Source organism: Cnephaeus nilssonii (genome assembly GCF_951640355.1).
Source record: "Cnephaeus nilssonii genome assembly, chromosome: 12".
In the NCBI taxonomy this organism is placed as follows: domain Eukaryota; kingdom Metazoa; phylum Chordata; class Mammalia; order Chiroptera; family Vespertilionidae; genus Cnephaeus; species Cnephaeus nilssonii.
Window position 1 is genome coordinate 25,674,759 of NC_137083.1, and position 12,667 is coordinate 25,687,425.

Consider the following 12,667-nt stretch of genomic DNA (forward strand, 5'->3'; position numbering starts at 1 on the left):
AGTTTTTAACCCTATAATTATAACTAGCAGCACAGCCACACTTTTATTATGAGGGCCTAACCAGGTATATAAAATTTACTTCTATACCATCAATTTGATGAATATCATGAGTGACTCAATAAAATCTTAAGCTAAATTTAAAGTCTGATAATGATGTAGCACATTTTAAACATGAGTTGAAATGTACATTATCTTCATAAATGTAAGTTATTAAGAAGTCTTCCTCTTGATTCTTTTATTTGACTTCGCTAATTTTCTTTCTGTCCCAATATCCAAATTACCTGCAATTCTGCTAAAATACTTATTTTTCATTTCATCTTTTTATTTACTAACATTGCTTTTTCTAATTAGCCTTATAAGCATGCTGAGGATCAGATATGTCTCTTTTACTGTCTTGATTATATTAATTACTTATTAGAGGCTTTGGATAGGGTGTTTAAAAACTCACGTTGCTGTTCTTGCTCACTGATCAGTTATTGTTCCCACCCTGAACTGGCTTTAGAATAAAGGAGGCATTTACTACAGAACCTCAAATACCTAGGGGTTTAAAGGTTACATCTAGTAGACTAAGAATAATGTGTGCATCTGATTCTTTTATCTTCTTTGAAAATGGTCATTACTTTTATGCTAAACCTGTAAGTGAAATAAATTACATAGAATGATATGTTAGCAGAATTCCATAAACCTCAAAATTAGATTGAACTGAATCTGAAGTTTACAGAGGATGATGGACAATGATGTACAAAAAAGCAACTGCTACAACAAAGTATTCCATTGGCATCCAGTTCCTTATCTTTATTCCTGACCAGTTTCAACATCTTTCATACACAGACTCTTCAAGAGTTCTTTGTCCCAACCTGCAAATGCACTTTAAATGGGGCAAGAATAGTTCTTCATGTAAGGAGTGAAGGGACAGTACATGTTCCATTTCATCTCCTTGTCTGCCTTCTTGCTTATTAGCTTATACTTTTTAATGGCCCCCCAAAAGGGGGAAAAATGAATAACAATTACTTTTGTAACTTACTGTGTGCCTGATACTGCACATTTCTTAAAAATTGGATGCTATAGGTTATTACTATGCCATCTTAATTTGAGGAAACGAAAACGCAGAGACTTTACCCAAGGTTAGACATTCAATTATGTGCTTGAAGCTACATCTAACATATTCCAAAGCCCATGCTCTTTTTCCTATGCGATGCTGCCTGGAGTCTACATGAGCTAAAGCTTGGCAGATAAAAAAAACAGAAATGCATTCCTTTCGTATTTCCCCAGCCAAAACCCCAGTGCATAATCCTGTTGTGTTGAGATTCCCCTTCCACATCTTTGAACATTATCATTCAATTCACTTTGAAGATTTGAAGAGTGTCTCTGATGAGCTCCAAAGTTCTTATCCTCTTCTTTTCTCTCATAACATGCTCACCCTGGGCGAGTGCATAGAAATCTCCTTCAAAAGATTAGCTTCCGGGTCGGCTGACTGATGTTTCATGCACTCTTTCTTATGTAAACCAGAACTACAGCGTACACTCTGTAGAATTACTGCAGTGTCTTAAAATGGACAAAAACCGTATTTGCAAGGCAAAATGAGTGCAAAATTCCACTAGGTGTCTATGGTTTATATCTCTTACATTTCCTTCTCACATCTAATTTTCTTGAGCTACCAGTCTTTACTGAAGCTTCCCTAAGCATTTTACCTCATTTTCACAGACAAACTTCCTTTACACTCATATTACTTACAGAATTCAATATTTCATTAAAATACACGATTACAATAATAAGTAGAGCTGTTCTGCCTCTTAGTAAACATGTAACTTTTGACTTGTGGGGCCGAAGCGTGTAGACACACTAGAGCCCTGGACACACAGGAAGGCTGCAGATCTCAGCCCGGGTTGCACAGAGGAACAGACCGATCTGTTACATTGGGGAGGTGGTTAAGTGGCGACCGATTAAAGAATCTTGGTTCTGAAGTCGCCTAGGCCTATGTTCAAATCCTGGCTCTGTGATAACAAGGTTGTCATGAGATTAAATCAGATGGCGCCTGTAAAGTGTTTAACACAAAGTCCGGCACATGGTAGGTGCTCAAAATGAGCAATTGCAGCTGTTGCTGCTGCTGATACTAATACTATAACAGTAACATTCTAAAGCTCTCCAAATCTGTCTCATATCCGGACAGTGCTAATATAATGTCCTAAACGACCTCGCCACTAGAATCTTTTATAAGCAAATTGGTCAGTCATTTCTGAAGTAAAATGTCTCTATTCGGTAAACTTGCTCCTCCTCTTATATTTCTGGTTTTGGAATAGACACCAGCTTCTACCCCAGAAAACGTCCAGGCCTCTGTTCTCCTCATATAACTGGGTCCCCTCCTACCTCAGTGATGGGAAGTGACTATCCATCTACCTAGCACATCCTATGAAGCTGCAGCCTTAAGACTCTTCTAATTCAACCCTTTCTGTTGCTGCTACGTAAAACTTGGCTATTTGAGAATGCTGGGTAGGGTTTATTTCTGCGATGCCAGGGTGGCTAGCACACTGCTTGGCACATAGGAGGCACTAAAGAAATGTTTGCTGAATAAATTAATAGTCTTAGCTACATCTGCAGAGCATGGCAGAGCCTAATTTTCCTGCTAATTCTCAGCTTTCAAGTAAGAAATACAGTGAAGCACAGCTGTAGCTGGGGCCTAGGTGACCCTTTGGGGGATTTTCTCTTGTTGTTAGGCTCAACCATTAGCAGTAATTTTTGCTATAGCAATGTTTGCTCTGGCAAATTCAGGGAAACTAAATGGTGCTAATCATAAAAATAGCCTTAATTACGCAGTTTGTGTTGGAATTTGTTTATCGGATTTGAATTTGGTTATGTATATTTTCAGACTCAGTTTTGTGAATGAATAGAAGAGAGTTGCTTTTTATCTGGAGAAGAAAAGACCTCCAACTAACACTTTAATGTTTAAAATTCCTAAATCTGTGCCAACCATCCAGATGGTTTTCAGCACAGTATCCCCTTCTCTGCAAAGGCCTCTCTCTCCATTTGCTGTCAGTTGACTTCTGTGTGCCCTAGTTTTGTAATGTGAGGCCACTTAGTCTCTTTTAACGTCATTTGCTCATCTATAAAGTGGAAATAACAGCAGCTTCTTCCTAAGTCTGGTGGGAGAATTTCCAGTAGTGATAAATTCAAAGTACTCATCACAGTGCCTGGAGTATGCTACATGAGGAGACGGCTTTATGATTCTGTTATGTTCCCCATCCCTGGCCTCTCCAATACCAGGCCACAGAGCAGCACACCAAAAAAGAGCATGGGCTTTGGGGCTGGAGAGATCAGGGCCCCCAAACAGAAAGAACAATGTTATGGCTGCATAGCGGTGGCAAGTTCTTTAGCTGGTAGCTATTGCGCTCTCCTCTTCTATAAAATGGTGCAAAAGATACCAATCTTGTGGGGGTACTGACAGGATCCAAAGAAATAAAATATGTAAGACATCCCAATGACCCCTGGCCCATGCCTCCTTTCACTAATCAAGTCACTCAAAATGTTCTTTCCGATCTCTGTTCTCAGAATGTTTTCTGATATTTCACTCCATCCTTACTGTTTGGGCACCAAATCAAGAAACGTCTGAAGATCAGTATCTAGGTCACCTAGATGGCCTTCAGTGCTCCCTGCCTTCAGATGCTCAGCTCTTCAGGACATTGATAATACAACTGACGAATTATTCTTCCGAAAATTTCTGGCCAGAGAGAGTTACAATTTACCCATAAAATCTTTTGTAATAACTCAAACTTATCTTTCCCTCCTTAAAATGTTCAAGCAATTGTGGTAGACCATTCATAAAGTAGCATTTGATTTTATAATATGTTGAAGCCTTCTTTAGTCCTCCCCTTCCTTCCTTTTAGAAAGTATACTCCTCAAATGGAGGGACTTAATTCCCCAACATGGCAGGCAGGCTCTGCAATGACCCCTAGGGATCCCTCTTGCTGGGTAATCATCCTCTTGTACAGGCCCTTCCCCTTGAATGCGGACTGGACCTAGAGACTCACTTCTAACCACCAGAACAGTTTACAGAAAGGCTGGTGTGACTTGCCTATCTTTTGTCCTCTTGCTCTGAAGAAACAAGTGGCCATATTGTGGAAAAGGCCCACATCAAAAGGAACGGATGTTTCTGGCCAACAGCCAGCAAGGGCCTGGAGCCTGCCAACAGTTCACATGAGGGAGCTTGGGAGTGGATGCTCTGTGTTCTGCCAACAGCTGTGTGTGAGACTGGGAGCGGATCTTTCCCCAGCTGAGCGTTTAGATGACGGCAGCTCTGGCTGACACCTTATTTACAGCCTTGGGAGAGATCCTGAGTCAGAGGCATCCAAATAAACTGACCCACAGATACTATAATATATAAATGTTACTTATTTTAAGTTGCTAAGTTTTGGTGGTAATTTGTTATACAGCAATAGGAAGGGGGTATAATGAATACAGAAAAACGGGAAGGTGGCTTTGGAACCAGACAATGAATGAAGGCTGCGAGGATTTTGAAGGGTATGTTAAGCAAGCCTAAGTTGCCTTGAACAGACTATACATGGAAATCTGGAAGGGGATCCTTGTTGTATAGTGGCAGAAAGCTTAGCAACATTCTCACCTTCTATAAGGAAAAAGCAGGAAATGTCCCTAGTGACCTGAGTGATTCTAAAGTTAAGAAATGGATTCCAAACAAAGTTCAAACCCAGGGTACTGCCAGAACATGGTCTAAAAATGAAGCAGAAGGTGTATGCAAAAAACCTTTTGTTAAGAATTGTGAGCTTAGGAAACCCACATTTTTAATAAGGCTGTTCACTAGACAAACATCATTGGAAAGATAGTCTGGAACAAAGGCCATCAGTGTCTCTGCTCACAAGGCAGGCCGAGAAGTGAGAGACCCAGGGAGAGACCATGTCTACCTTCTTTTCTACACCATCTTGGCTTCTGGTGAATTTTCCCATGAGTATGATATTCCCTCAGTGTGACCAAGAGTGGCTAGGGCCAAATCCATTCTGTATCTCACTGCATAAAATTAAGAGCACCATTAAAAGATCTCTAAGCAACAGAATGAATCTAACCTGCAGTACTTAGATCAACCATGTTCCCCAAGACTTCCAGATCCTACTGGCTAAAGAAATACCATAAACCTTCAGGGTCTACCATAGAAACCCAGCTGGCTTTCTCCTTAAAGTTTCTTCACTGGCCTTTCCACTTGTCTAAGGTATTAATTCAGACAGCAGGATGTCTCGGTGATTGCACAGACTTGGTATTGGCCCACAAGAAGGAAATCCAGGGTTCAGGGCAATTCTATTATCATAATAACCTTGGCCAGCTAGCTGAGGTTTACCTGAATGCCTTCTAAAATTGAAGTGGTGTCACTGATCACATCATCTAAAGTCAGTCAAAATTTGTACCACTTCATCTAGTTAAATGAGTCCCACCCTAAGAATGGTGGCAGGATGCATATTAACTATTCCCCAGGAAAGCAACCCTGAGTAACCAAGAATAGCTCATTTCAGAGGGATCTGTGGATCAGCTGAAGATGATCTAAAGATGGTGTTTCTTTAAAAACACAAAGGCCTCTTATGACCAACACAGTTACATGAATAGCCCAAAGAATTTGATCAACTGCCACAATTTGTTTGCCATCCCAGACTTTCACCTGTCAGTCTGTAATTTTTCAAGTGACCAGCTAGGTCATTGATAACATTTCAAGAGTCAGTAAAAATATAACAAGATTTATCAAGGGGAGTTCAGGCCAGAACTATGAGAATGCCCTTGAGTTCTGCCAACTGACTGAACAAAGTGACCAAATCCATTTCTGGGTGAGCATAGCCGGTGCGGAGGCTGGAAAGCAGTAGGCAGCACGGGACAGCTTAGCGGAACCATCAGCGAACCAAGCCCATGCATTAAGGCAATCTCTATGAACTGAAGGCCTCACTGAGCTAGAGGCCTTGCTTCTAGAGGTCAAGTTTCCCTAAATGGAAAGCTATATTGTTCAAGTAAATCCAAGGTGCTATTGGGCCAGATTGGCAACTTATCATTTCCATGTGATAATCTTACTGGTCAGAGAGTTCAAGTAGATGCATCTCAAACAGATAATTCAGGTAAGAGAGTCACATGGCCCCCATGAGTCAGGCTTCAATTTCAGTTTCCATAAGAATTTAATAGAAGATTAATAGCTGCCCCCCCTCGTGTGTGTGTGTGTGTGTGTGTGTGTGTGTGTGTGTGTGTGTGTGTTTGGTGGTGGTGGGGGGAGGTTGGTGTTTTTTTTGCATCAGACAGGTAGTGTTGTGTTGGGAAATGGCCCGGGTGTCCTGCCAGCCATTAAATATTTAAATAAGCTATGATTTCCCCTTCTCTTCCTGGGATTCTGTATTGTTTCTGGACCATATGGGGAAAAACAGGGAGAGTGCTCTATATGTCCTACTATTACTGCTCTACATGTGGTGGTCCCTGAATGGGAGATCTCCATTTCGGCACTAATGGGACATAGAAGTGCAGGCATATAACACATCAATTCCATTATATGTCTAACAGTGGAAACAATAACAGCATCACCTTGCATTCGCCCAAAGGGTCACCTCTACAAGACCATTTTTGCTTCCTTTCCTCCCATGAACCCTGCCAAAACACATCAGTTGAATTTGGGTGTCTTTTTCTCACTATGGGACTGGGTGAGATGGAGATGTGTGAACCAGTATTCACAGAACCATAAAGTTTGGGTGCCTCCCTCTCAAAGTTCCCCAGCATACTCAAGGGGTTCATGTAGCATTTGGTCTCTCTAGAGAACAAAAAGCTCAGGCCTAGCCCTAGCCATCTTTCTCCTTAAGGTCAGAATAGAGAGAGGAAGCAGCAAGGGGCATGGGAGCAGCTCTGTGCCAGTAATAAGGTGCAGTCGTTTTCAGTTTTGAGCAGTGCAGTAATTACTCATGTTTTAACCAAACTTCCAATGTCCACCTGAAGCAGTATATAAGGTGAGTCATCATTACGAACACGATCTATTTAGATTTGGGGAGTCTGACTCAGAAGCCATAGCCTTGACTCTCACAACAGGGACTCTGTTATAGAGGAAATCTCAATCTGAAGTCTAATTATGAATCTGGCTTGAACATAAGGGATGGTGAAGTTTTCCAAGGTGGTGAGGCTGACAGAATTTTGAACAGTTTCACCAGTATTATAAACAGGTTAGGCCCCAAATACTCATCAGTGGTTTCTCACATGAGTTTGTCTATCTCAAGAAAAATCTTCTTGACAGGACCAATATTCCCTCAGAGCAGCAAAGACCCTCTACAAAAAGCTGAGGTCTTTTGCTGTCTGAGTTAATGTAAAGTTGGCATGATAAACTACAATAGAGGTTGAGTTGAAAGGCAGCACAACTGTTGCTATTTCTCCTTAACTAGCATTATATGCCCTGACCCATTATCTCTTCAGTGAACCAGCCAGAGTTCTAAAGATTTACCAGGCTTCTTGCCATGGCGTTTGTAAATGCCTTCCTTTCATGCTCAGTGTGGGTGTGTCTCTCTGTCAGTGTTGCCTGAGCAAGGTTAGAACTTTCCTCTAACCCAGAATTGTTCTACATACTAGCTGATATAGTCTATCGTGATTTTTGCGCTGAAACCTCAAGCCACACTTTCTAAAGAGTAATGAGAATAGGGCCAGATAATGTCTACACACATAGACATGACAAGAGAGGACCCCAGAGTGTGGGTAACCTGCATCTTTTATAACAAGCAGTATTACTGCCCTTGCTCCAGAGGGAAAGAGTATCTCTATCTCCAAGGCTGTGTTCATACACAAACACTTGAAAAGATAGTTCAGATCAAAGAGCATTTCTGCCAATTATTATTTAATGGGGAAAAAATTAGAAATTCAGCTGATTTTTCAAGTTTCTACAATATTATTCAATTTACCTTTTCAAAGACTTTCCAACCACTATTCCTTTCTATATACTCTGCTCTGCAGGTAAACTGGTCTTTTTATTTCTTTGAATATATACAATACTAGAGGCCCGGTACATGAAAATTCATGCACTGGAATGGGGGGGGGGGGGTCCCTCAGCCTGACCTGCCCCCTCTCAGAGTCCGGGAGCCCTCAGGGGCGGGAGGCGACCTGGCAATCAGGGGAAGGCGGCACCCCCATCACACCTCTGCTGCTGCCACTGCTGGCAGCGCAAGCCTCGGCGGGCCCTGGTTACCTGCGCCTCAGGCCGGCCCTGGGCGGCTGGGCAGCCGCCATCCAAGGGTTGCCTGTGCCTCGGCTGGCCCTGCTTGCCTGAGCCTCAATCAGTGGGGGGTGCAGGAGGACCCAAGGCTCCCGGCGGGGCTGAGGGGACTCCGGCAGCAGGTGCGTGGAGCAGCCGGCCTCACCCCCACTGTGGGCGCTGCCATCTTGTAACAGTGTGACAGTCAATTTGCACATTACCTCTTTATTATATAGGATTGAGCTGGCTTCTCCATTATAGAAAACATTTAAACAAAAATAAAAAAAAAAACTTCTTGCCATCAAATTTGAAACCATGAATCTCAAATTCATGCTTTTACTTTGTATGTCTTTAGTTGTGATGATTCTTTTACACTATGGTTATCTGGTCTTTTGACAGGTTGCCTTGAAAATGATTTAAATTCCTTACCATATATATTTATTATTGTTTCCACAGCAAAACAGCAAGCTTCTTGGGAGTATAAACTATATTTTTCCATGACTCAATAGTCCCAATTCAATTCCTCTTAATAATGTTACCCACTTACTAAGACATAAATGTTATTGTCTTTAAGTCCCTGATAAATATATTCTATGTGAGGAGGGAACCAGTGATCCCTATTTTTCCCACTGAGACCCAGAACTGAACAGTCAACAGACCAAAGTAGACCTCTGTAATTCAAATGTCACACTGCAATTTCAAGTTGGCAGCCTTCCTTGAGTTTCATTTTTCTTTCCAAGGAAACAATGAAGCACTTGTTCTAATGCCAACAGAAGAACTGTGGGAAGAGACTAAGAGATTTGTATTTCCTTGAATTTTATCTGCAGAAGAGAACAACTACATTGACCAAAGTGATATGTATTATCATTATTTGAATAATTCTATAATTATACAACAAATTAAATCTTGGAAAATATGGTGTGTTCATATAAAAACTGACTCATATGATTACAAAAATGTTAACAGGTCCTTAAATAGAACCAGAAGTTATATATATATATATTTATATGTGTGTATATATATATATTAAACAATAAACTATAGACTATATAAACAATAAACTAAAATCAACAAAAATGTCATTGATGGTATGTCTATGAATTATCTATCAATTGATAATAAAAATAATCTCAATCTTACAAATTCCTTGGAGGGAGAATAATTCTACTCCTTTCCTCATTATGGCTATCTGGTGGTTCTTGGCAGCAATACCTTTTTTGCAAATCTCTGCAATACCAGGACTCGAAGGTCTTTATATCCGTTTTCCTGGCTCTGATTGCAGCTACCCGCTTCCCCACAAACTCCCATAAGCCTAGATTGTCTACCAAGTATATTCTGTTTCAGTAGGTCTGAGGCTCAAGGTAGAAATCTATAATTTTAAAGAAGTACCATGAGATCCTCACATCGAGGCAAGTTTGAGACACAGGTTCTTAAGTCATTTTGTAAGTCCTTGAAGAGCAGGAACTATTCATTTTATATCTACATAACTGCTAAATTGAAGCAATTCTACATGGCAGACTTTAACCTTTTTCATTAAATATTGAGTTGGTACAGGGTGCTTTGTAACGTATAGAAAATATAATGAATAATGATGTAACCACCACCAATGAACTAATAACCTAGTTCAAGAACAGAAGCAGAACCACTGCATTTTAATTATGGTCCTCTATGTGTGTGTGTGTCTCCTTGAGTCTATTTCAAACACTTAACCTACAGAGTAAATCTGCTTTTTTCACTCTTAATTTTCTCGTTTTTAAAAGATTTTTATAATAACTAAGCAATGTGTTATTTATTTTTATAGGATTTTAAACTTTGTATAAATGAAATCATATTGTTTGTAATCTTCTGTGCCTTTTTGTTTTTAATGGTACACTCCTCAGAGTCCACCGGTTGTTGTGGTTTGTTGAAACAACTTCTGTATATTACCCCACTGTATGCCTATACTAGAATATACTTACACTTTCTCTTGTTGATAAAGATAGCAGTTGTACCCAATTTTTTCTCTATTCAAAACAATATTATACATTTATTATAGCTCATGTACATAAGGTGTTTAGTAAGAAATATAATTGTTGATTCACTTTACTAGATAATGGCCAAAAGTTTTTCAAAGTTGTTGGGCCAATTTATGTTCCTATGTGCAGAGAATAAAAGGTCCTTTTACCCCACATTCTCGCCCAAACATAAAATATCCCATTTAAATCAATTCAGTGAGAATGGAATATTTCATTTTGGTTTTTCATTTTCGCATCCTCATTGCTTATATGTTGGGCATCTTTTCATATGTTTCAGAAAAAGAAAAAAAAAGAAAAACTGACTTCTCTTTTCAAGCTCCTCTCTCTTACTGGCAGCTAAAGATAATAAGAATATTTTATTTATAGTATAACACATTTTTAGACATTTTGGCACATCCACCATATAGACCATGCAAGTAAGTACTATGATAATTTAAAGATATATGCACTCATTTTTTAAAAAAAATTAAGAACATTGTATTAAAAGAAAATTGCTGGATTTAAAGACAATATAAATTACTGTGTATGCTGTATTGTACCAACATCATACAGCTCTGTTGTTAGATATCTTTTGTTCCCCTTTAATATGAATTACAAAGTATTTAAAGTGTTAAGGGTTAAAAACATTCACGGTTAAATATTAGGAAGTGAGTCCAGTTCTGCATCTAAGATATGTAGACTCAAGTTTCAGAATTAAATGTTATTTTTCAAACAATAATCTTCAAACTATTATTCAACATTCACAACACACAGCTCCAGAGAAGATCTTGTGAGCATCAAGCTAGTTAATAAGACAGAGACGATTTCATTTCACACACGAAGCAGGAAGGTACAGATAAGCATTGTTCCCCACCAGAAAACGAACCTTAAGGGAATAGTTGTTATTATTATTGCAGTTGCCAGACACTCCTTGCAAGTCAGCCACCGTGTTCTAAAATAGTTGACAACAAAAATTAAAGGAGGATTTACCCCACTAAAGAGAGCAGCCTAATGGTAAAGGATAAGAAATCAACCACTGAAGTTCCGGTGCCTGATGTAGCATACACTTTCAAGAACTAAGAGAATGCCCCCACTCTTATAAACACAGAATAAAGTCAATTCACATTGTTAAAAAGCCATCCATAATAACTGCAATCTCTTGTTCACGCAACACAAGCTGTTTTCAACCAGGAACAGCAAACAGCATGAGTCAAATACAATGCTATCCCTTTAATGCTTTCACATGAAAACTCTATTCTTGTAAACCTTTTAACACTTGTGCAAACCATAGCTTCCATTATATTTTTGCCTTCAATTATTACGTTAACACAAGCAATGAAAATGCATATACATGTAGGTAGCTGCTCCAAATTGTATTCAATACTTTAAAAGATTCTAAAAAATTAACTATTATTGTTATGATATAGTTATAATGATATTAATTTCCAGTAATGGAAAGAAATCATAGAAAGATTAAATTATGTTTTTTAAAAAGGGGGCCTCCATTACTGGAGTGATGATTAACATAGTTATGAAATACTGCCTAAAGAGACTTTGAAATGCTATCTATAATCTAAGCCTTTAAAATGTAATGCATAGTATAGTTTAAAAGGATATAGAAAGAGGCAAAAGCAAAATGATCATATAACTTTAAATGTGCATGTAAAATAGCTCATTTTAATGTGAATGACGATATTTATTTTCTAATTTAAAAAAGCAGTACAGTACCAGTTCAAACTTCATTTCCAGTCTAAGCCCACAGTGTTTCACATTGCAAAATACTCTCTGATAGAGATGCCCCAAATATGTATAGAAGACCCACAGAACACAAAACATACCAGAATTACATCATTTCACCACTCAAATGCTAAAGATTGATTGTTGTGGAGTATGACAGCAGATTTAATTTGTTATTGAAAATTAAAATCTAGTTGAAAAATTTACCATACCCCAGAATTTCATGGGACAGTGCTGACTGTTTGAGGGGTTTACTGAAATCCTCCATGGCTACTTTCCAGATTGTTCAAAAAGAAAAAGAAAAGAAGAAAAAGAAAAAGAAAAAGGAAAAGGAAAAGGAAAAGGAAAAGAAAAAGAAAAAGGAAGGGAGGGAGGGAGGGAGGGAGGAAGGGAAATGAACAATAATTCTATTAAATCCAGAAATGCAAACACCAATCACAGATCTACATTTAAAATTTTTCAATTTTTCAGATTTATATCTTCCTCTTCTTTATAGAATCTCTTTTATTCTTTAGCCTTTAGGTAAAACCATTTTCACAAGCCATTTTTAAAAGGCACTTTTAGCCTTTAGGTAGAGCCATTTTAAAAAGCCACTTTGCTTTTAAAGAATCAGAATGTTTAACATTGAGTGTAAAAAGATATAGGAATGCAAATTATGTTGAATTGGCTGTTTGCTTATTATAAACTCTTCTAGTTTAAATACTTGGAGAATAAAAGCCTAGAAAAATGCAGAAATTCA

The 12,667-nt window shown here is 38.8% G+C and overlaps 1 protein-coding gene across 14 annotated transcripts in view; it reads right to left on the reverse strand.

The window, feature by feature from the left end:
* PPP1R9A (protein phosphatase 1 regulatory subunit 9A) overlaps positions 1-12,667 on the reverse strand; it is a 235,822-nt gene that overhangs the window by 62,311 nt on the left and 160,844 nt on the right. For 9 of the 14 annotated variants that reach the window (XM_079785685.1, XM_079785682.1, XM_079785689.1 and 6 more), the window contains one exon: positions 11,078-11,143. The exons of the other annotated variants lie outside the window; for them this stretch is intronic. In XM_079785685.1, the coding sequence (XP_079641811.1) occupies positions 11,078-11,143 (66 nt within the window). The remainder of the gene's footprint in view (positions 1-11,077; positions 11,144-12,667) is intronic. 14 annotated transcript variants of the gene reach the window in all.